The sequence below is a fragment of the Nerophis ophidion genome, linkage group LG18 (assembly GCF_033978795.1).
Source record: "Nerophis ophidion isolate RoL-2023_Sa linkage group LG18, RoL_Noph_v1.0, whole genome shotgun sequence".
In the NCBI taxonomy this organism is placed as follows: domain Eukaryota; kingdom Metazoa; phylum Chordata; class Actinopteri; order Syngnathiformes; family Syngnathidae; genus Nerophis; species Nerophis ophidion.
Genome location: NC_084628.1, coordinates 7,854,211 through 7,880,297, shown reverse-complemented (window position 1 = coordinate 7,880,297; position 26,087 = coordinate 7,854,211). Strand labels below are relative to the sequence as shown.

The following is a 26,087-nucleotide window of genomic DNA, read 5'->3' as shown; positions in this document are numbered from 1 at the left end:
ACACGGTCGAATGCCTTCTCCAAGTCCACAAAGCACATGTAGACTGGTTGGGCAAACTCCCATGCACCCTCAAGAACCCTGCCGAGAGTATAGAGCTGGTCCACAGTTCCACGACCAGGACGAAAACCACACTGTTCCTCCTGAATCCGAGGTTCGACTATCCGGCGAAGCCTCCTCTCCAGTACACCTGAATAAACCTTACCGGGAAGGCTGAGGAGTGTGATCCCACGATAGTTGGAACACACCCTCCGGTCCCCCTTCTTAAAGAGAGGGACCACCACCCCGGTCTGCCAATCCAGAGGTACCGCCCCCGATGTCCACGCGATGCTGCAGAGTCTTGTCAACCAAGACAGCCCCACAGCATCCAGAGCCTTAAGGAACTCCGAGCGGGTCTCATCCACCCCCGGGGCCTTGCCGCCGAGGAGCTTTTTAACTACCTCAGCGACCTCAGCCCCAGAAATAGGAGAGTCCACTGCAGCTTCCCCAGGCACCGCTTCCTCAAAGGAAGACGTGTTGGTGGGATTGAGGAGATCTTCGAAGTATTCCCTCCACCGATCCACAACATCCACAGTCGAAGTCAGCAGAACACCATCCGCACCATACATTGATAGTGCACTGCTTCCCCTTCCTGAGGCGGCGTATGGTGGTCCAGAATCGCTTCGAAGCCGTCCGGAAGTCGTTTTCCATAGCTTCCCCGAACTCTTCCCATGTCCGAGTTTTTGCCTCCGCGACCGCTAAAGCTGCACACCGCTTGGCCCGTCGGTACCCGTCCACTGCCTCCGGAGTCCTATGAGCCAAAAGAACCCGATAGGACTCCTTCTTCAGCTTGACGGCATCCCTCACTGCTGGTGTCCACCAACGGGTTCTGGGATTACCGCCACGACAGGCACCAACAACCTTGCGGCCACAGCTCCAATCAGCCGCCTCGACAATAGAGGTGCGGAACATGGTCCACTCGGACTCAATGTCCCGCACCTCCCTCGTGACATGTTCAAAGTTCTCCCGGAGGTGTGAATTGAAACTCTCTCTGACAGGAGCCTCTGCCAGACGTTCCCAGCAGACCCTCACAATGCGTTTGGGCCTCCCAGGTCTGTCCGGCATCCTACCCCACCATCGCAGCCAACTCACCACCAGGTGGTGATCGGTAGAAAGCTCCGCCCCTCTCTTCACCCGAGTGTCCAAAACATAAGGCCGCAAATCCGATGACACAACTACAAAGTCGATCATGGAACTGCGGCCTAGGGTGTCCTGGTGCCAAGTGCACATATGGACACCCTTATGTTTGAACATGGTGTTTGTTATGGACAATCCGTGACGAGCACAAAAGTCCAATAACAAAACACCACTCGGGTTTAGATCCGGGCGACCATTCTTCCCAATCACGCCTCTCCAGGTTTCACTGTCGTTGCCAACGTGAGCGTTGAAGTCCCCCAGTAGGACAAGGGAATCACCCGGGGGAGCACTTTCCAGTACTCCCTCGAGTGTTCCCAAAAAGGGTGGGTATTCTGAACTGCTGTTTGGTGCGTAAGCACAAACAACAGTCAGGACCCGTCCCCCCACCCGAAGGCGAAGGGAAGCTACCCTCTCGTCCACTGGGTTGAACTCAAACGTGCAGGCTTTGAGCCAGGGGGCAATGAGAATTGCCACCCCAGCCCGTCGCCTCTCACTGCCGGCAACGCCAGAGTGGAAGAGGGTCCAGTCCCTCTCGAGAGAACTGGTTCCAGAGCCCTTGCTGTGCGTCGAGGTGAGTCCGACTATATCCAGCCGGAACTTCTCTACCTCGCGGACTAGCTCAGGCTCCTTCCCCCCCAGTGAGGTGGCGTTCCACGTCCCAAGAGCTAGCTTCTGTAGCCGAGGATCGGACCGCCAAGTGCCCTGCCTTCGGCTGCCGCCCAGCTCACAATGCACCCGACCTCTATGGCCCCTCCTATGAGTGGTGAGCCCATTGGAGGGATGACCCACGTTGCCTCTTCGGGCTGTGCCCGGCCGGGCCCCATGGGGACAGGCCCGGCCACCAGGCATACAACATGGTACATCACAATTTCCAGTTTCTTTATTCAACATGTTCGAAAAAGAGTAAGAAAAAGCAGATCTTATTTAAATCCCACCCCTTTTCCTTTGCATAGCAGTTGCTAAAACTTTTGTTCACTTCCTGTTCTCAATTTACTCACAATATACTCCATAAGTAATCACAATAAAAACAAATAAATAAATAATATTCGGTGAAGTAAGTTACATTTCATATGGTGAAATGAGTAAGATAATCTTCAAAATGAATGAATGGATGATATCAATTCAGAATGTTTTATCATATTTCTTCTTCTTTGTAATTTTTAAACATTAAGTTTAAAGAGTTTCTTGAAGTGGATCATATTAGTACATTGTTTGATTTCTTTGCTTAATCCATTCCACAATTTAATTCCACATACTGATATACTGAAGGTGTGAAGTGTTGAACATGCGTACAAAGGTTTTAAATACAATTTTTCTCTAAGATTATATTTCTCCTTTTTTGTTGAAAATAATTGTTGTATATTCTTGGGTAGCAGGTTTAGTTTGCGTTGTGTATAAATTTAGCTGTTTGCAATTTCACTATGTCGTGGAATTTCAGTATTTTTCATTCAATAAATAAGGGGATTGTATGTTCTCTATGTCTAACATTTTGGATTATTCTAACTGATCTTTTTTGTAACAAGGTTAATGAATGAAGTGTACTTTTGTAGTTATTTCCCCAAACTCAGATATGGTAACACTAGCGAGCAGTAGAGAATATGATAAAATTTTTGGTCTAGAACATGTTTTGCTTTGTTCATTATTGACAAGATTTCCAGTTCAATTTATCATCAATCATTATACCTAGTAATTTGGTTTAATTTACTCTTTCACTTTCTATTCCATCTATTTGTATTTGTGTTTGATTTTCTCTTCTACTGTTACCAAATAGCATTATTTTAGTTTTACTGAGATTCAAAGATAGTCTGTTATTGTCAAACCATCTGTTTGTTTATTTCTTCTGTGATTATTTGTATGAGCTTCTGTGTGTTCTCTCCTGAACAAAACCCTGTTGTATTATCCGCAAATAATACTAACTTTATATCTTTTGTAACTTTTCAAATGTCATTTATATAGAAATCGAACAATTTTGGTCTTAGTATTGATCCCTGAGGTACACCACAGCATATATTTAGCGTTGTATAAATGTGTGTTTCCCTAGCTTCACATATTGTTTCCTGTTCGTTAAACAACTTCTAATCCAAACTAACCCTCTGATGCCATACCGTTCTAGTTTTTTTATTAAAATATTGTGCTTAATTGTGTCAAATGCTTAAGTTACATCCATCAACACTGCTGCCGCACATTTTTTACTATCTATTGCATTGGTAATTTCTTCTGTTATTTCAATTAAAGCCATTGAATTTGAAACAGTAGCTCTGTATCTATATTGGTTCTCAGCGAGTATTCTATTTTTGTTTGTGAAACTCTCTAATATGTTATTAAACAGTTTTTCAATAATTTTAGAAATTTGTGGAAATAAAGAAACAAGTCTATAATTTGTAAATTGGTGTTGGTCCCCAGTCTCATAAATTTGTGCCACATTTGCTATTTTCATTTTGTTCAGGAATTTACTTCTTTGAAATGATAGGTTACTAATATACATTAATTGATTGATCGACTGAGACTTTTATTAGTAGATTGCACAGTTCAGTACATATTCCGTACAATTGACCACTAAATGGTAACACCCGAATAAGTTTTTCAACTTGTTTAAGTCGGGGTCCACAATCAATTCAATGGTCCTGAGATCTCTTCAATAACCTTTTTTTATCGTTGATTAGAAAAAAGGGTCAGTCGTTGAGAGTTCAACAAAATGAATACCCATATTTAACTTTAATTTTAACTTTAGTAAATGAATGCAAAATAATTAAGGTGTGTTACATGAAGTCGGACAGAGAGCAAAACGACAAAAGTGCTTGCTGATAAACAGTCAAGACGTGCAGCCCTGCAGGATCATAAAAATTTGAGCTATGTTTTGGTATTGCTCTGTCTTTGTTTTTTACACCACTTCCTCCCATGTTGCTAGTGCACGCAGGACGGGAGTGGCAGCGGTTTGGAATGGGAAATGACTGCTCCAAACATCTTAGAAAATTACGCTCAGAGGAAGCAGAGGTGACGATAAACACAAAGGGTTCTTTAGCAGTACATAAAACATCTCGGGAAACATATGTTATGGCTGCTTATGAAGACAAAGTCCTATCACAGTTTAGGAGGCTGAATCTCAGGTCAAGGGGGTCCGAAGATCAATCAACACAGGAAGAATTCAAATGGATTTTTTAAATCTGAAGTCTCCCGGATTGATTTTGAGTAATTAAACTGTCAGCAAGGCGATCAATAATTTTTTATAATGATGTACAGTGCAGAATATGCGTTGATAGCACTAACCTATTAACCTATAATTAGCGTAAAGTGGTGGTTTAAAGGGAAAGGCAAGATGCTCTAGCACTGCCTCTGTTGCATGTCCTACAGAAAACTGTTGGACCAGTGTCATGGGGCAAACAAAAAAACTGCAGGCAACAAGGGAACCCGACCCGCCATAAATTATAAATCAATTACTAAAACGGAGAAGCTGGTTGAGCTGGCACAGACAGATGTGTTCAGTCTTGCCTGTTGTAGTGCAAATCTCACCAATTAAATAATTATATGTATAGAATTGGATGTTACTCCATACAAAAGACAGTTTATTTCACTATTTCTGCTAATCTGTTTTAAGTTGAACTCATTCAGTAAACTTTGTTTTGTAGCCTTTTTAATACCTGCAGCACTGAATGACTGAATTTATCCCACATTCCAAATCCAAGACAGCCCTAGGTAACTTAATTTCTATAGCTTACTTTAGAGACAATGTTTTAATCTGTTTTTGGTTAGGACTCAACAAGCCTTTGCACTTTATAATAATGGGTCACGGTTGCTGTGTCAACCATCCAATGACTAGAAACCCATGCCTGACAGATATCTAAAAAATCATCACCTAAATCTGAAAAAACTTTTAAAAATCAGAACATGCAACCTTGATAAAGTCCTTCATTTATCGCATGTTCTCCTTTTATTCCTTTGCATCTATACACCATCACAACACTGCTGCACTATAAAAGACAACCTGCACTCAATAAAAGTCAGAAAAGATTGACGGCGTGGGGCAGTGGCCGTGCACAACCTGAGGGTCCCTGGTTCAATCCCCACCTAGTACCAACCTCGTCACGTCCGCTGTGTCCTGAGCAAGATATTTCACCCTTGCTCCCGATGGGTGCTGGTTAGCGCCTTGCATGGCAGCTCCCTCCATCAGTGTGTGAATGGGTAAATGTGGAAGTAGTGTCAAAGCGCTTTGAGTACCTTGAAGGTAGAAAAGTGCTATACAAGTACAACCCATTTATCATTCATCATTACCCAGGTAGTGCCATGACAAGTGTGGGCTTAAGTACCAGAATTCCAAGAGTTCTTGATTTGCCAGTTGGTTAATAAATTAAACTTCAGTAAACACGATCTGGGCTTCACGGTGGCAGAGGGGTTAGTGCGTCTGCCTCACAATACGAAGTTCCTGCAGTCCTGGGTTCAAATCCAGGCTCGGGATCTTTCTGTGTGGAGTTTGCATGTTCTCCCCGTGAATGCGTGGGTTCCCTCCGGGTACTCCGGCTTCCTCCCACTTCCAAAGACATGCACCTGGGGATAGGTTGATTGGCAACACTTAATTGGCCCTTGTGTGTGAATGTGAGTGTGAATGTTGTCTGTCTATCTGTGTTGGCCCTGCGATGAGGTGGCGACTTGTCCAGGGTGTACCCTGCCTTCCGCCCGATTGTAGCTGAGATAGGCGCCAGCGCCCCCCGCGACCCCGAAAGGGAATAAGCGGTAGAAAATGGATGGGATGGATAAACACGATCTACAGCAAAAAGCTTCATATTATTCAAGCTACTACAGCGGAATGCCTGCTCTGCTGTCAACACAAGTGGAATCCGTTGACTTTCATAAACCTAAAACACTACACAAAGAGCAGGAGAACTTTCAAGTCACTGACTTACATGCAAACAGCTAGTTATGGAGCAGGTAGTACACAATCAACAAACAATCGTCTTGCTAGATTAGGTTGCTGCAATGGAAATTAGCTATCTTCACCAATTTTATATCGAGCAAACCAGTGATGATTTAGTGCTGAAGGTTTAATAGAGAATACTTTAAACAGCATATGGACATATTGGGGTGCAAACAGCCTAAATTAATCCACTCTCAGTCTTACATATTTACTCACAGTCCGCAACATTAAGCTATGTTCCCAGCAAGTGGGTACAGTTAATTTGATTTGAAAAAAACTGGAACCCTGATTTTGCCTGTATTGTGACTGCCAATTGCCAGTTATGTATGATAAGTTTGTCTGATCAAAAAAAAAAAAATCAATAAAAAGTAGGAATGCTCTATATTACAGAGGGCCGATAATTATCGTTCACCAATGGCAGTTACGTCACAATGATAATTCCGACAATGACAAATCAACCGATAAAATCAGCCAATAGCAATAAAGGCTTATCTCTGTGTTTGTCGATGCTCTCCGTGTTGTGGCCTGTGTTGGTGCCTGGCTTCTCAACCTTACCCTCCCCTATGGCATGGTCGCATATTTGTGCGCGCCTGTTGTAAGCAAAGAATAAATAGCACCATAGTGGCGCAGTGTGCCGTGTGGTGTGAGCTTAATCTGCCGTGTCAGAAGAAGACATTTCACTCGTAGTTTGCAAAATGTGTTCCTTCAGAAGTGTGTGGTTGGTGTTTCCACCGCATTTCACGGTTCAGGGTAGTTTATACAAATCAGGCTGATGACATATGGAGGAGTGCTTTAGTATATTTCTACACAAATACCATGTAATAAACAGACAATATTAGGCCAGAGTTAATTTACTAAAAAGGAACTACATGAAATACAAAGCAATATTATGCAAACTATATGATTTAAAAAATGAAGTGGACTGATATATTAATGAAAGTCAGGCTTTTGTCCGCAATGTCCAACAGTTACAAAGTTGTCCCCTCTGTAAATCAGGAATTCGCGAGGGTCAAGCGATTCCTCTAGGTCCATTTCAGCTATAAATAACATGTAAAGAATAAATGTCAGTGTTTATCTCACGCCGACAACACGAACACATTGGGTTTAGTATTAGCTTGTTAGCATTCTGTTCACTCTGGTTGAGGCTATGAACTACACAAATGGAGTGCCACTGACTACTTTTACAGCATGCACTAAAGTAGTTCATATTTGATATCATTTACCTTCGGTCCAATCATGCACTGCTTCCTTTATTCCACATTTCTCCAACTAAGTCTCAAAGGAGTAAGCAGCTGAGGTCCTTACTTTGAGTCTGGCTGGATACTTCATACTCCTCAGTAAATACATTTAAAAGTTTCTGTCAATTTCTCGTAGCTTTGCGTATCGAAATGAAGTTTTGAAAAAATAATCAACAACATTAAATTGTATATAGTTTAAAAAATATGGCTGAGTAAAAACACTACAACATAGTAGTTCAGAAAAAAGATGCCCCACAAAAGGTTAGTGCAGGTCATTCCTTTCGTTCTTCTATCTCTCTGTTGTCAAGTTGGTTTTAAGAGAAATACACAAAAAATAGGAAATAAAACAGGTCGTCCAGCATTCTGTAATAGTGGTCCTATGCTCGAAAATAGAATAAAATATATCTTTATTGTCATTCTACAATGAACGTGTAAGCAAAAATAATTTAGTGCAAATTCATAACACATAAAAACATAAGAACATAGATAAATAGATAAATAAATAAAAATAATAAGCATACAGCTCACACGCAGTCATTATTGTCTTGTATTCAGCGACACTATTTCTCTTGGGTAAAAAGTGTTCTTAAATCTGTTTGTCCGGCATTTTGTTGTCCTGTATCTCCTGTCCGAGGGCATCAGTTCAAAAAGTTTATGTCCGGGGTGAGATGGGTCCCTTATGATGTGTTGGACCTTTTTAAGGCACCTGGCACTGTACAGTTCATCTAGGGAGGGGAGAGGGCAGCCAGTGATCTTCATGGCAGTTTTTATGACCCTCTGAAGTGCGTTTCTCTCTGCCGCCGTGCAGCTGGCATACCATACAAAAGAAAAAGAAGTCTAAGGAAGATCCCCAACTGTGTTTAACCAATCAGCATCCAACAGCACAGCCTGCCCCATTAGGGTTATATGAACCTTCCAAAAGTCCTACCCAGCTGGCAGGAACTTAAAAAAATACTGAAAAACTAAATCCACCCAGGTAGTTTTTGGTGGAATTTATTTACCCAAATGGGAAAGTTCCTGTGGCATAATTACTGCACAGAAATCCCTTTCCAATACAATACACTGATTACTTAGCAAAAGAGCAAACTTTAACAATGTCGTCTTCAATGTCAGCGACTTCAGTGTGACTCAAGTGACAATTCTGGTAAATCAATGGTCGACAAAATGCACAAAATGCAAGCTGCCAGCTCCTACTTAACATGCCCATGCCAGAGTTCAAATTAGAACGCCCCCAGTCGGCAGCACCACTCCCAGGACTTTACAGCAACGTCATTCACACAACAGCTGGCAGAGATGGGGCAGGAGGAGAAAGATTGTTCCATGGATGCTGGGAGCTCTGACTAGTGCAAGAACACAAAAGCAAAATATCAACCAAGTCAAATGCCTATTCCTAGTTGGGGGAGTTAGCTTTTCCTGAAACATCAACAACAACAAAAAAAAATTGTCTCACAAAGTACAATAGCCTCCAAAAAACATCCCCCACATTATCAGTGATCAAAATACATCAATACGCATAATTGATGCCTGTGAATAGGACCATATGGTAATGTGAGGGTACAAGTGCTCTATTTATAAATGTAGGAGGGAAGGAGGGGGCATTTGATGTGCAAGGTGTGCGAACGTGGAGGATTAAAAAAATATTTGTCAGCCGTAGAACAGATCTAGGAGTGGGAAAGCAAGGAATTCCTGTTTGACAAGCGGGAAGAAAAGCCCTAAACAGACTTGAGGATGGTTTCAGAAATTACCACAAATTACCAGAAATATTTGAAAATTTGCTTTGTTGATGCTGTTGTGTTCAAACATGTAATCTTTTCAGAATGCGTTGTCATGTGTTGAAAAATTACTCAGTTGGCATTGCTGACTTATTCCAAATAATAACAACTAGGTCAGTTGAATCTTTGCACAAGTGGATGTTAATTGTGATTAAACCGCATAGGTGATTGGACCAAACAAAGGTTTGAGGCATGTGCTTGCAGCAGACTTAGCTGAACCAACCTGTGGCACAGTAACAGTCTGTCACTTGGTACTCAGCCACAAGCAAATAACATTCCATAGGTCACAGAGCCAATAATAACCTGGTGCCAAGTCAGTCTGACGACACAAAACTCAAGGTAGGCCAAAGTGTTGCATGGTTAGGATTATTACCCACTCAATCATGTTTTCTACTGTATGACTTGTTAACATGTCTTGTGGTTCTGTAATGTTTGTGGTGTCTGATCAATAAATAACAGCACGTGCCTGCAATGTGATACGTTGTTGTCCTGATACAGCACTGAACTTGCCAGCCGCCGAGAGACAAGTGAGTTTAACACAGCCAAGTTGGGAAGTAACGTTCATCTCGACCTAAGTTTTATGGCAAGTCTTGATGTTGTGGAAAACAATACTACGCCAATGGTGTACTAGTTTTTTTTTCTTAAAGAGGCTGTACAAGGGCAGCCCAGTGTATGACAAAAGGTCCACAAGCCAAAAAGGAAACATGATCACAGCGGCGGACTATTGTTCCTCCTGACTTCAGGTTCAGAAAGGAGCCAGGCAGCTCATGATACGTCCAATTCATTCACTGTGACAACAATCTAGTGTTGCACTCCTACAGTTGCTCATAGTAGCTATACTGTGTACTTCAGACATTTTGATAATCAGGTAGGGCTGGGCAATATGGCCTTTTTTTAATATCGCGATATTTTTAGGCCATATCGCGATATACTATATATATCTCGGTATTTTGCCTTAGCCTTGAATGAACACCTGATGCATATAGTCACAGTAGTATGATGATTCTGTGTCTACATTGAAACATTCTTCTTCATACTGCATTAAAGGCCTACTGAAATGAGATTTTCTTATTTAAACGGGGATAGCAGGTCCATTCTATGTGTCATACTTGATCATTTCGCGATATTGCCATATTTTTGCTGAAAGGATTTAGTAGAAGACATCCACCATAAAGTTCGCAACTGTCGGTGTTAAGAGATAAGCCCTGCCTCTACCGGAAGTCGCAGACGATGACATCACCCGTTGAGAGCTCCTCACATCCTCACATTGTTTTTAAAGGCCTATTGAAACCCAATACTACCCACCACGCAGTCTGAATGTTTATATATCAATGATGAAATATTAACATTGCAACACATGCCAATACGGCCTTTTTAGTTTACTAAATTACAATTTTAAATTTCCCGGGAGTTTCGTCTTGAAAACGTTGTGTAATTATGACGTGTACGTAGGACATCACAGGATTTTAGGAAGTATGAGCGCTACGCACACACACAGCTAAATGTCGTCTGCTTTAATGGCATAATTACACAGTATTTTGGACATCTGTGTTGCTGAATCTTTTGCAATTTGTTCAATTAATATTGGAGAAGTCACAGTAGAAAGATGGAGTTGGGAAGCTTTAGCCTTTAGCCACACAAACACACGGTGATTCCTTGTTTAAAATTCCCGGAGGTGAAAATTTACTATGGATCAGAGCGCGGTCAAGCGAACATGAATCCAGACCAAATGTCAACCAGCAGGTTTCGATGAGAAAATTGTGGTTAAAAAGTCAGTTCTTACCGGAGAAAAGCTGAGCTTGTGCCGTCCATAGCTGCCGTCGACTCCCCAGAGACACTGCGTGTCAACACATCCGTGGAGACACCCTTCCGACTATCAGGTAATATTAAACTCACTAAAACACTAGCAACACAATAGAAAGATAAGGGATTTCCCAGAATTATCCTAGTAAATGTGTTTAAAAACATCGGAATCCGTCACAATGCATTTGCGTTTTTTTTTGTTTTTTTCCCCTAGTCCGTCGCTATCAATATCCTCAAACACAAATCTTTCATCCTCGCTCAAATTAATGGGGAAATTGTCGTTTTCTTGGCCCAAATAGCACTTTTTGTTGGAGGCTCCCATTAAAAACAATGTGAATATTTGAGGAGCCCACACACTTGTGATGTCATCGTCTGCGACTTCCGGTAGAGGCAGGGCTTTTGTCATAACACCGACAGTTGCGAACATTATCGTGGATGTTCTCTACTAAATCCTACTAAATATGGCAATATCGCGAAATGATCAAGTATGATCAGCGCCTCCAAGTCCGAGTCCATGGTTCTCGCCCGGAAAAGGGTGGAATGCCATCTCCGGATTGGGGAAAAGACCCTGCCCCAAGTGGAGGAGTTCAAGTACCAAGAAGTCTTGTTCACGAGTGAGGGAAGAGTGGATCGTGATATCGACAGGCGGATCGGTGCGGCGTCTTCAGTAATGCGGACGTTGTACCGATCCGTTGTGGTGAAGAAGGAGCTGAGCCGGAAGGCAAAGCTCTCAATTTACCGGCCGATCTACGTTCCCATCCTCACCTATGGTCACGAGCTTTGGGTCATGACCGAAAGGATTAGATCACAGGTACAAGAGGCCGAAATGAGTTTCCTCCGCCGTGTGGCGGGGCTCTCCCTTAGAGATAGGGTGAGAAGCTCTGCCATCCGGGAGGAACTCAAAGTAAAGCCGCTGCTCCTTCACATCGAGAGGAGCCAGATATAGGTGGTTCGGGCATCTGGTCAGGATGCCACCCGAACGCCCCCCTAGGGAGGTGTTTAGGGCACGTCCAACCGGTAGGAGGCCACGGGGAAGACCCGGGACACGTTGGGAAGACTATGTCTCCCGGCTGGCCTGGGAACGCCTCGGGATCCCCCGGGAAGAGCTAGACGAAGTGGCTGGGGAGAGGGAAGTCTGGGTTTCCCTGCTTAGGCTGTTGCCTCCGCGACCCGACCTCGGATAAGCGGAAGAAGATGGATGGATGGATGGATCAAGTATGACAAATAAAATGGACCTGCTATCCCCATTTAAATAAGAACATCTCATTTCAGTAGGCCTTTAACGACATGCTTGATTGAAGTGCTTTAGTTTTAAACACACCTCATTTGGATCAATAACGCCAAGCCTATGCACACAAACAGTGCAGGCTATGCCGTGTCCAGGATGAACTTCCTGGATAAGTGTTAAGAGAGCACACAAGTACACATCAAGCAGCAGCCAGATACGCCCACAGTACAGTAGGCAAGACTACTTCTACTTCTATCTCTTTACCAAGCTTATCTTCAAGTTTCTCAGGAATAATCAATAGCTAAATGTCCATTCCTCAAGTAGACTGAGGAAGAATAAAAACACCATTGTTCTTAGTCTGTCCTCAAACAATTCTTGCTGCACAAACGATTGGTGAGCTGGACGAAAAGACCAACCGTTTTCTTACCCACTTGTTTGTGTTTAAGTAAGATTAAAGTTCTGTTTGAAAGAGGGTTGACGTGAGTGCTTGCAAGGCAGCACATTTGTGTTTGCATTGCTCATTCCGTGGCAAGGACACAGTGTGGCTTACAGTAAACACACAAACACACAGTAGAGAAATGTTTAGCTTGGGTAAAGGATTTGTGGCACTGTCAACCTGTATTCTGTTAATCAGATGATGTATTAGATGTAGAGATGTCCGATAATATCAGACTGCTGATATTATCGGCCTATAAATGCTTTAAAATGTAATATTGGAAATTATCAGTATCGGTTTCAAAAAGTAATATTTATGACTTTTTAAAACGCTGCTGTGTACACGGACGTAGAGCGCCAATAAATCTTAAAAGCACTGCCATTGCGTGCTGGCCCAGTCACATAATATCTATGGCTTTTCACACACACACACACAAGTGAATGCAAGGCATCTGTACTTGGTCAACAGCCATACAGGTCACACTGAGGTTGGCCGTATAAACAACTTTAACACTGTTACAAATAAGCGGCGCACTGTGAACCCACACCAAACAAGAATGACAAAAACATTTTGGGAGAACATCCGCACCGTAACACAACATAAACACAACAGAACAAATACCCAGAACCCCTTTCAGCAATAACTCTACAATATACAACCCCCTATCCTCGCCCACCTCAACCTCCTCATGCTTTCTCAGGGAGAGCATGCCCCAAATTCCAAGCTGCTGTTTTGAGGCATGTTAAAAAAAAATAATGCACTTTGTGACTTCAATAATAAATATGGTAGTGCTATTATGGCATTTTATTTCCATGACTTGAGTTGATTTATTTTTGGAAAACCTTGTTACATTGTTTGATGCATCCAGCGGGATATCACAACAAAATTAGGCATGATAATGTGTTAATTCCATGACTGTATATATTGGTATCGGTTAATATCGGAATCGGTAATTAAGAGTTGGACAATATTGGAAAATCGGATATCGGCAAAAAAGCCATTATCGGACATCTCTAATTAGATGTGTGGTATTGAATGCTACATACAATTGTTTTAAACTAAATAAAGCGGTCAGTGCACAATAACTACACAAAAGCAAAAACAACTATTGGCTCTCTATAAACTGTTTAGGGTTTTGCCCTCAAAACCTTCTTGTATCCAGAGACTTATTGACCGAGTTTGTAAACAGTAACAAAAACAGGAAAAACATTTTTTTAAATAAGACAAACTTTTATATTGTGTATACTGATACCATACTAGGTGTCGATTGTACCAAGATCTGGATTGATCACCCTTACTTTGAATCGAGGCTAGCCATCACTTTCTTGTGTCGCATGCTTAGCCATTCCTTTTCCTCCAGACCTCGAGTGATAATGACATGTGGAAGAAGATGTGTTTATCTTTCGCCATAGTGGTGAGAAACAGTATTTTAGAAGAGACTTCTAAATGACGTGCTCAATGCAGCTTGCTCCTAAATTGGAGCCAGTGTTCTAGCAAGACACGCAGCCTCTAGGAATTCATGCAACTCCAGCATGAATGCTACGAGGAATATGGAAATGCAATTGTGTTTCCTTAGCTTGTATCCATTTTGAAGGAATATTTCACGTGATCTTTAGCCATGTAAAGACTGGGCTCGAAAACTCAACAGCCAATAGCCGATCCTTTAAAAAAGGCAAATATATACACTACATTGCCAAAAGTATTTGGCCACCCATTGAAATGATTAGAATCAGGTGTCCTAGTCACTTGGCCCCGTGTATAAAATCAAGCACTTTGGCATGGATACTGTTTCTACAAACATTTGTGAGAGAATGGCCGGCTCTCAGTGATTTCCAGTGTGGAACTGTCATAGGATGCCACCTGTGCAACAAATCCAGTCGTGAAATTTCCTCGCTCCTAAATATTCCAAAGTCAACTTTATTATAAGAAAAGTGAAGAGTTTGGGAACAACAGCAAGTCAGCCACCAAGTGGGAGGCCACATAAACTTGACAGAGAGGGGTCAGCGGATGCTGAAGCGCATAGTGCAAAGACTTTCTGCACAGTCAGTTGTGACAGAGTTCAAAACTTCATTTGACCTTCCAATTAGCCAACGTACAGTACGCAGAGCTTCATGGAATAGGTTTCCATGGCCGACAACTGTGCAAAGTGTCGGATTCTCTGGACTGATGAATCACGCTTTTCCATCTGGCAATCTAAAGGACCAGTCTGGTTTTGGAGGTTGCCAGGAGAACGGTACATTTCATGGCCATTGATGAAGTGCTGGCTGTCCAGAGTCGGGACCCGGGGTGGACCGCTCATCTGTGCATCGGTTGGGGACAGCTCTGCGCTGCTGACCTGTCTCCACTCAGGATGGTCTCCTGCTGGCCCCACTATGGACTGGACTCTCACGATATTATTCTAGACCCACTCTACGTCCATTGCATCCAGTCTACCCTTAAGGGGGGTGGGGGGGGGGGGGGGGGGGGGGGGGTCACCCACATCTGCGGTCCTCTCTAAGGTTTCTCATAGTCATTCATATTGACAACCCACTGGGTTGTCAGTTTTTCCTTGCCCTTATGCGGGCTCTGAACCGAGGATGTCGTTTGTGGCTTGCGCAGCCCTTTGAGACACTTGTGAGTTAGGGCTATATAAATAAACATTGATTGACATTGATTGATGATTTCAGACTGCATAGTACCGAGTGTGAAATTTGGTGGAGGAGGAATTATGGTGTGGGGTTGTTTTTTTTCCAGGAGTTGGGGTTGGCCCCTTAGTTCCAGTGAAATGAACTTTGAATGCACTTTGCGGAACTTTTGAGACACTTGTGATTTAGGGCTATGTAAACAATCATTGATTGATGATTTCGGACTGCATTGTGCCGAGTGTGGAATTTGGTGGAGGAGGAATTATAGTGTGGGGTTGTTTTTTTCAGGAGTTGGCCTCTGCCCCTTAGTTAAATGGGTTGTACTTGTATAGCGCTTTTCTACCTTCAAGGTACTCAAGCGCTTTGACACTACTTCCACATTTACCCATTCACACACACATTCACACACTGATGGAGGGAGCTGCCATGCAAGGCGCTAACCAGCACCCATCAGGAGCAAGGGTGAAGTGTCTTGCTCAGGACACAACGGACGTGATGAGGTTCGTAATAGGTGGGGATTGAACCAGGGACCCTCGGGTTGCGCACATCCACTCTTCGACAGTACATTATTGATTCCTTCAGGAAAATAAAAAAATGAAATTTGGTGTAAGGTTGTTTTTTTGCAGGAGTTGGGCTTGGCCCCTTAGTTCGAGTGAAAGGAACTTTGTGAATGCACTTTTTGAACTTTTGAGACACTTGTGATTTAGGGCTATATGAATAAACATTGATTGAATGCTCTAGGACAGTGGTTCTCAAATGGGGGTACGTGTACCCCTGGGAGTACTTGAAGGTATGCCAAGAGGTACGTGAGATTTTTAAAAAATATTCTAAAAATGGCAACAATTCAAAAATCCTTTATAAATATATTTATTGAATAATACTTCAACAAAATATAAATGTAAGTTCATAAACTGTGAAAAGAAATGCAACAAGGCAATATTCAGGGTTGACAGCTAGATTTTTTTGTGGACATGTTCCATAAATATTGATGTTAAAGATTTCTTTTTTTGTGAAGAAATGTTTAGAATTAAGTTCATGAATCCAGATGGATCTCTATTACAATCCCCAAAGAGGGCACTTTAAGTTGATGATTACTTCTATGTGTAGAAATCTTTATCTATAATTGAATCACTTATTTATTTTTCAACAAGTTTTTAGTTATTTGTATATCTTTTTTTCCAAATAGTTCAAGAAAGACCACTACAAATGAGCAATATGTTGCACTGTTATACAATTTAATAAATCAGAAACTGATGACATAGTGCTGTATTTTACTTCTCTATCTCTTTTTTCCAACCAAAAATGCTTTGCTCTGATTAGGGGGTACTTGAATTAAAAACATCTTCACAGGGGGTACATCACTGAAAAAAGGTAGAGAACCACTGCTCTAGGATACCAAAACATTTTGGACAATTCCATGGGATCTTCAAGTTCATAAGTGAGTAAAGGCAGGTGGCCAAATACTGTTGGCAATATAGTGTATGTCCTGAACATATGACCACGATTGGGACATGTCTACTTAAAACGGTGTAAAAAGAAGAGCTTTTACACAAGCGGCTGTCATAGACAAAATGCATGTAAACTCAAAAGTGCGCTTCTGTCAGCCAACTGGATATGTTGAACAAACAAAAATATAATTGACACTAGGGCTGGGCGATATATCGATATATACGTTATATCCCGGGTTTGTCTCTGTGCGATATAAAAAATGACTATATCGTAATATTCTAGTATACGTTCGCACGCAGTTGCTTTTAGCTGCGGGCATTACACTACAGGCTCTTCTCACACTTTCCTGTCTCTCCTTCTCACAGACAAGCAGGCGCACAAACTTACAGACGTCACGTCATACGTCACATACGTATACGCTCTCGCCCAGCATAGAGGTAGCAGACTGGGTAACGTTAGCTGTGATGCTAACGTAGCCGTACGAGTCGTAATACGGGAGAAAGAAGATGCGAATCTGGTAACAAATGAAGGAAGACTTAATTCCCAATGAAAACAGCAGGGGGTCCATCGTCTGGCGGTGGTTCGGCTTCAAGTGGGAATATGTCGAACCGACAACCGTAATTTGTCAAGTGTGGGGCAAAAGCGTTGCTATAAAAAGTAGCAATACTGCTAATATGTAGCATCATTTGAAAAGTCACTCGCTAGAGAATGAAGATAATTTAATAACGTCCGGAGTAACCTACCACATAGTGAAGGACGAATACTATTTGATTTCCTATTATGCAGCTCACGGTGGCAGAGGGGTTAGTGCGTCTGCCTCACAATACGAAGGTCCTGCAGTCCTGGGTTCAAATCCAGGCTCGGGATCTTTCTGTGTGGAGTTTGCATGTTCTCCCCGTGAATGCGTGGGTTCCCTACGGGTACTCCGGCTTCCTCCCACTTCCAAAGACATGCACCTGGGGATAGGTTGATTGGCAACACTAAATTGGCCCTAGTGTGTGAATGTGAGTGTGAATGTTGTCTGTCTATCTGTGTTGGCCCTGCGATGAGGTGGCGACTTGTCCAGGGTGTACCCCGCCTTCCGCCCGATTGTAGCTGAGATAGGCGCCAGCGCCCCCCGCGACCCCGAAAGGGAATAAGCGGTAGAAAATGGATGGATGGATGGATGGATTATGCAGCTCATTTTTATTTGACACTTAAAATTTCTCTGACAGTCTTGCAATTTATGTTTTGGAAATGACTTGAATGTTTGTGCCATTGCTTAATATCTTTAATAAATACACTTTTGGTCAATTGACTTAGTTGTGATTTCCCTCTCTGCATGAAAGTTTAAAAGTAGCATATATTAAAGGCCTACTGAAATGAGATTTTCTTATTTAAACGGGGATAGCAGGTCCATTCTATGTGTCATACTGGATCATTTCGCGATATTGCCATATTTTTGTTGAAAGGATTTAGTAGAGAACATCGACGATAACTTTTGGTCGCTAACAGAAAAGCCCTGCCTTTACCGGAAGTAGCAGACGATGACATCACCCGTTGATGGCTCCTCACATCGTTTTTAATGGGAGCCTCGAACAAAAAGAGCTAATCGGACCGAGAAAACTCCCTAAAACTCACTAAAACACTAGCAACACAATAGAAAGATAAGGGATTTCCCATAATTATCCTAGTAAATGTGTCTAAAAACATCTGAATCCGTCCCAATGCAATGGCATATTTTTTTTTAAACTTTTTTTTTTTTTTTAATAGTCCGTCGTTATCAATATCCTCAAACACAAATCTTTCATCCTCGCTCAAATAAATGGGGAAATTGTCGTTTTCTCGGTCCGAATAGCACTTTTTGTTGGAGGCTCCCATTAAAAACAATGTGAATATGTGAGGCGCCATCAACATGTGATGTCATCGTCTGCGACTTCCGGAAGAGGCAGGGCTTTTCTCTTTGCAACAAAAGTTACAAACTTTATTGTGGATGTTCTCTACTAAATCCTTTCAGCAAAAATATGGCAATATCGCGAAATGATCAAGTATGACACATAGAATGGACTTGCTATCCCCGTTTGAATAAGAAAATCTCATTTCAGTAGGCCTTTAATAGTACCTGATAGTCGGAAGGGTGTATCCTTGGGTGTGTTGACGCCAGTGTCTGATGGAAGTCAACGGCAGCTGTACGGACTGCACAAGCTCAGCTGATCTCCGGTAAGTGGCGACTTTTTACCACAATTTTCTCACCGAAAACTGCTGGTTGACAAGTGGTCGGGATCCATGTTCGCTTGACCGCTCTGATCCAGAGTAAAGTTTCACCTCCGGGAATTTTAAACAAGGAATCACTGTGTGTTTGTGTGGCTAAAGGCTAAAGCTTCCCAACTTCATTTTTCTACTTTGACTTCTCCATTATTAATTGAACAAATTTTAAAAGATACAGCAACACAGATGTCCAAAATACTGTGTAATTATGCGGTTAAACAGACGACTTTTAGCTGTGTGTGTGCGCAGCGCTAATATTTCGTAACAGTCCGTGACGTCACGCGTACACGTCAGAATTCCGCGACGTTTTCAACAGGACACTTCGCGGGAAATTTAAAATTGCAATTTAGTAAAACTAAACCGGCCGTATTGGCATGTGTTGCAATGTTAATATTTCATCATTGATGTATAAACTATCAGACTGCGTGGTCGGTAGTAGTGGGTTTCAGTAGGCCTTTAATGCAGTATGAACAAGAATGTTTTAAGGTGTACACATATAATCATCATACTGCTGTGATTATATGCATCAAGTGTTCATTCAAGGCCAAGGCAAAATATCGTAATATATATTGCATATCACGATATGGCCTAAAAATATCGCGATATTAAAAAAAGGCCATATGGCCCAGCCCTAATTGACACACAATATGCGAATAGACACACAAACAGGCATTACCATGTCTCCAGGGGTCCTTGGGTTCCACTGCTCCAGAAACGATGTCCTCATCCGAAGGAAATTTCACCCTCTTGCCGCTCAGTTTGTGTTTCTCGTCCCCTTCCTCCACCGTGGGGTACAGCACAGTCTGGAGCTCGGCAACAGAAACCTCAGTGTCCGCCTGGACTGCGTCTGCCTCTGTCCCGGCCTGGACAACATGGCCGGAGGCATGCAGAACATCATCTGACGGCGACGTGACATGCGTCGACTCAGCCTCCTCCAAGACGCCGCTCTCATCGAGGCTCAGATCCACGCCCATGTCCATCTCCCCGCCGTCGTCATCATAACTCGAAGGCTCCTTGGCGTCCTTCGTTCCATCCACGCCGCCATTGTCTTTGTGATCCCCGTCATTGGGGTTCCCATTGACCTGGTCCATCTCCAGTGTGTCCTTCACCTGGTGGTTGTCCCCCTCCACCGCCTGGAGGTTGTCAGTGAGCTGAGGCATGGTCTCGGCCGGGATGTTCGTTTCTGCGATCAGCTCGGAAATGCATGGGATGACCCCGTCGCTGATGATGCCGGTGTTGTGTTCTTCACTAGCTTTGGTCTTGGCGTTGCACAAATCTAAACGCTGCTCTTCGATATTCATATTTTCATGTCCGGTTGGGCTAGGTCATTACTACACAAACCTTGGCAGACAGGAACCTTGTCGGTGCAAAAAAATACAATTAATTATTGCCTTTTGAATTAGGAGGGCCAGTGTAGAGGTAATTAATAACACAGCATAAGATGCCGGTTTATGACATGAGCAATGCAACAGTCTAGAAAGACAACTTTTGCACACTTAATTCAGGTTTTTTTTTGCCCCCATTACGTCATCGAAGTCGGCTTTACTTTCATCTGTATTGGGAAGCGAGCTGCCGTTAGCTTGCAGGCTAAAGTTGACCAGCAACAATGACACCCAAGGCCGTGTATGCTCGCTCGGACAAAGTCCATTATCCTGGGCTTGAAAAAAAAAAAAATTATAATAAAAATAAAGATGTTACGTCCCTTTCTCCGTCCGGCTGTAAAAGTCACATCACGAGCTTCTTTGAAGAGCGGGCGGCTAGAGAAGAAAACAGGCGTCACACAACATGTTACTTCCAGGCTTCCGGACAACACACCTGCTCGACACACTTTAGACGGGAGGATGGTTTCCAGTCACATGGAGCTCGGGCAGCCGGAGGAAGAAAAAAAAAAAAAGGGGGACGAAGGTGTTTGTGTCCGCCGCCGCGACAAGTCTCGCAAGGTAAGCTAGCTTGTGAAAAGTCCAACAACCGTTTGTTGTTCACAGGCGTGACGTCAGCACGTCGCACCACCCGGGCTGCGTTCAAGGGCCGCAGTGTTTCCGAGTGCTGGAAAGAAAGTGGAAGTTATGAGATAAAATGTCCTAATTATCAGATTTTTAAAAAAAGGTCATAATTGTAAAAAAGAAAGTCGAAATGAAAAGATAAAAAAGTCCTATAACTATGAGATGGAATCTCCTTCATACCGACAGCCATCAGACTGTATAATGCAGTGGTTCTCAACCTTTTTTTCCAGTGATGTACCCCCTGTGAACATTTTTTTAATTCAAGTACCCCCTAATCAGAGCAAATAATTTTTAGTTGAAAAAAAAAGAGATAAAGAAGTAAAATACAGCACTATGTCATCAGTTTCTGATTTATTAAATTGTATAACAGTGCAAAATATCGCTCATTTGTAGTGGTCTTTCTTGAACTATTTGGAAAAAAAGATATAAAAATAATTAAAAACTTGTTGAAAAATAAACAAGTGATTCAATTATAAATAAAGATTTCTACACATAGAAGTAATCATCAACTTAAAGGGCCCTCTTTGGGGATTGTAATAGAGATCCATCTGGATTCATCAACTTAATTTTAAACATTTATTCACAAAAACAAAAAATCTTTAACATCAATATTTATGGAACATGTCCACAAAAAAATCTAGCTGTCAACACTGAATATTGCATTGTTGCATTTCTTTTCACAGTTTATGAACTTACATTCATATTTTGACAAGAACAAGAAAGTTTGATCACATTACGCCTGTACTGGCTCACCAGCACTGGCTTCCTGTGCACTTAAGATGTGACTTTAAGGTTTTACTACTTACGTATAAAATACTACACGGTCTAGCTCCATCCTATCTTGCCGATTGTATTGTACCATATGTCCCGGCAAGAAATCTGCGTTCAAAGGACTCCGGCTTATTAGTGATTCCCAAAGCCCAAAAAAAGTCTGCGGGCTATAGAGCGTTTTCATTTCGGGCTCCAGTACTCTGGAATGCCCTCCCGGTAACAGTTCGAGATGCCACCTCAGTAGAAGCATTTAAGTCTCACCTTAAAACTCATTTGTATACTCTAGCCTTTAAATAGACTCCCTTTTTAGACCAGTTGATCTGCCGTTTCTTTTCTTTTTCTCCTATGTCCCACTCTCCCTTGTGGAGGGGGTCCGGTCCGATCCGGTGGCCATGTACTGCTCGCCTGTGTATCGGCTGGGGACACCTCTGCGCTGCTGATCCGCCTCCGCTTGGGATGGTTTCCTGCTGGCTCCGCTGTGAACGGGACTCTCGCTGCTGTGTTGGATCCGCTTTGGACTGGACTCTCGCAACTGTGTTGGATCCATTATGGATTGAACTTTCACAGTATCATGTTAGACCCGCTCGACATCCATTGCTTTCCTCCTCTCCAAGGTTCTCATAGTCATCATTGTCACCGACGTCCCACTGGGTGTGAGTTTTCCTTGCCCTTATGTGGGCCTACCGAGGATGTCGTAGTGGTTTGTGCAGCCCTTTGAGACACTAGTGATTTAGGGCTATATAAGTAAACATTGATTGATTGATTGATATTTTGTTGAAGTATTATTCAATAAATATATTTATAAAGGATTTTTGAATTGTTGCTATTTTTAGAGTATTTTTGAAAAATCTTACGTACCCCTTGGCATACCTTCAAGTACCCCCAGGGGTATGCGTACCCCCATTTGAGAACCACTGATATAATGCATATGTTCCTTCTTGCCTGGACTTAAATGTAGAATATACGTAGAAACAGGGGTCACCAACCTTTTTGAAACCAAGAACTACTTCTTAGGTACTGATTAATGCGAAGGGCTACCAGTTTGATACACACTTAAATAAATTGCCAGGAATAGCCAATTTGCTCTATTTACCTTAAAAAAAAAAAAAAAAAAAAAAAAAAAAAAAAATATATATATATATATAGGGCTTCACGGTGGCAGAGGGGTTAGTGCGTCTGCCTCACAATACGAAGTTCCTGCAGTCCTGGGTTCAAATCCATGCTCGGGATCTTTCTGTGTGGAGTTTGCATGTTCTCCCCGTGAATGCGTGGGTTCCCTCCGGGTACTCCGGCTTCCTCCCACCTCCAAAGACATGCACCTGGGGATAGGTTGATTGGCAACACTAAATTGGCCCTAGTGTGTGAATGTGAGTGTGAATGTTGTCTGTCTATCTGTGTTGGCCCTGCGATGAGGTGGCGACTTGTCCAGGGTGTACCCCGCCTTCCGCCCGATTGTAGCTGAGATAGGCGCCAGCGCCCCCCGCGACCCCAAAAGGGAATAAGCGGTAGAAAATGGATGGATGGATGGATATATATATATATATATATATATATATATATATCCATCCATTTTCTACCGCTTATTCCCTTTCGGGGTCGCGGGGGGCGCTGGCGCCTATCTCAGCTACAATCGGGCGGAAGGCAGGGTACACCCTGGACAAGTCGCCCCCTCATCGCAGGGCCAACACAGATATAAATGGGTATTTTATGTCTGTCATTCCGTCGTACATTTTTTTTCCTTTTACGGAAGGTTTTTTGCAGAGAATAAATGATGAAAAAAAAAACACTTAATTGAACGGTTTAAAAGAGGACTAAACGCGAAAAAAAATGAAAAGTAAATTTTGAAATATAGTTTTTCTTTAATTTCGACGCTTTAAAATTCAAATTGAACCGAAAAAAAAAATGAAGAGAAAAACTAGCTAATTCGAATCTTTTTGAAAAAATTGAAAAAAATTATTTATGGAACATCATTAGTAATTTTTCCTGATTAAGATTAATTTTAGAATGTTGATGACATGTTTCAATTAGGTTAAAATCCACTTTGAAATAAGGCTTTAAATTTGATTCTACAGATGTTCTACATTTGCCAGAATATTTTTTTTGAATTTTAATCATAATAAGTTTGAAGAAATATTTCACAAATATTCCTCGTCGAAAAAACAGACACTAAAATGAAGAATTAAATCAAAATGTATTCATTATTCTTTACAATAAAAAAAAAGTACTTGAACATTGATTTAAATTGTCAGGAAAGAAGAGGAAGGAATTTAAAAGGTAAAAAGGTATATGAGTTTAAAAATCCTAAAATAACATCAAGGTTGTATTTTTTCTCTAAAATTGTCTTTCTGAAAGTTATAAGAAGCAAATTAAAAAAAAAAAAATGAATTTATTCAAACAAGTGAAGACCAAGTCTTTAAAATATTTTCTTGGATTTTCAAATTCTATTTAAGTTTTGTCTCTCTTAGAATTAAAAATGTCGAGCAAAGCGGGACCAGCTTGCCAGTAAATAAATACAATTTAAAAAATTGAGGCAGCTCACTGGTAAGTGCTGCTATTTCAGCTATTTTTAGAACAGGCCAGCGGGCAACTTATCTGGTCCTTACGGGCTACGTTGGTGACCCGTGGTGTAGAATATATTTATACTTCTGTATCTCCTCGAATTGCCGCCTTGGCGCTAATTAATTTAAATCCTCTTCTCACTCCTGCGCTTACCAAAGGCATGCGGTAAAAGTAAGCATGTGCTAATTATTTTAAAACCTTTAAAACCTGAGATAAAATGTCCTAATTATCAGATAAAAAAAAAAAGGTCATAATTGTAAAAAAGAAAGTCGAAATGAAAAGATAAAAAGTCCTACAACTATGAGATGGAGTCATAATTATGAGCTCAGATTTCAAAATGATTAAATAAGTCATAATGATTAAATATGAAGTCGTGATTACCAAATAAAAAGTCTAAATTATGACAAAAAAAATTCAAATTATGAGATTAAAAATCATCATCATGACAAAAAAACTCATGATTATGAGATTAAAAAAGAGAAATGATGAAAATATGATACGCTGTGGTTATTTTTAGTTTTTTAAAAATACGGCAATAGTAAATGACAATAATGAGATTCAAAAAAGGTCATAATCTAAATTATGAGATAGAAAAGTCCTAATTATGAGATAAATAGTCATGATTAAGAGACACAGAGTCCTAATCATGAGTTAAAATGCAGCTACCCGCGACCCCAAATAAGGGACAAGCGGTAGGAAATGGAAGGATGGATGTCTAAATGATCAGATACGAAATAAATGAGATAAAAAGTCATAATTATAAGATAAGAAAGTCGAAATTAAAAGATAAAAAGTCATAATTGTTGTGATTAGCTCTACACAAAAAGTATTATAGACTAATCTGGATAATAAAAAACTCTTATTTTTCAGTTTAGCCCGCGAGCTCTTGGTCGAACACCTTTACTTCCGGTTAGTGAAGCCAATACATCCTGTAACAGCAGTAAGCATACAGACTTTCACAATAAAGGTCTAAGCAGTAAACATTACGATAACTAGAGATAGAGTCATAATTATGAGCTCAGATGTCAAAATTATTCAATCAAAAAGGCGTAGTTGTGAGAAGTCATAATGATTAAATATGAAGTCGTGATTACCAAATTAAAAAGTCTAATATATGAGATAAAATGTAAAATTATGAGATTAAAAATCATCATTATGTGATAAAAAGTCATAATTATGAGATTAAAAAAGAGAAATTATGAGCTAGTCACAGTGGCATGACTTTTCATAATTATGACTTTCTTACCTTATAATTATGACTTTTTGTATCATAGTTTTGATTTTTTTATCCCATAATTTCGACCTTTTTTTGTTTGCCGTTAGTGCAATTTTTGCACCTACCACAAAAAACAGAGATCCTTAATTTGACAGGAACGTTCTGGTTCTTTTTTTCTTTTTTTTTCCTTTTTTAAAAATACGCCAATAGTAAATCACAATTATGAGATTAAAAAAAATGGGTATAATCGTAATTATGACATACAAAGTCATAATTAAGCGATACAGAGTCCTAATTATGAGTAAAAATGTCCAAATGATCAGAAACGAAATACATATGAGATAAAAAGTCATAATTATAAGAAAAGAAAGTAGAAATAAAAAGATAAAGTCAACTATGAGATAGATTGATAATTATGATCTTAAGTGTCAAAATTATTAAATTAAAAATAATTAAGTTATGAGATAATTATGATAAATCATAATTATAAAATATAGTCATGATTATAAAATAAAAAGTCGAAATTATGAGATTAAAAATCATTATGAGATAGAAACTCATAATTATGAAATTAAAAAAGAGAAATTATTAGATAGTCACAGTGGCGTGACGTCTCCTGTTTATTATATGACTTTTTATCTCAAAATTGTGACTTTTGT

General features: G+C 41.1%; 1 protein-coding gene across 2 annotated transcripts in view; it reads right to left on the bottom strand.

Moving 5' to 3' along the window:
* ppp1r37 (protein phosphatase 1, regulatory subunit 37) overlaps positions 1 to 20,881 on the bottom strand; it is an 84,725-nt gene extending 63,844 nt beyond the window's left edge. Inside the window, exons 1-2 of one of the 2 annotated variants that reach the window (XM_061878651.1) lie at positions 20,695 to 20,881; positions 19,556 to 20,636 (exon numbers count right to left, since the gene is read on the bottom strand). In XM_061878651.1, coding sequence (XP_061734635.1) covers positions 19,556 to 20,180 — 625 coding nt within the window. In that variant the 5' untranslated portion in view covers positions 20,181 to 20,636; positions 20,695 to 20,881. Of the gene's footprint in view, positions 1 to 19,555 lie in introns of both variants that reach the window. The other variant, XM_061878650.1, reaches the window with a different exon arrangement.
* Between the last annotated feature and the right edge of the window lie 5,206 nt (positions 20,882 to 26,087).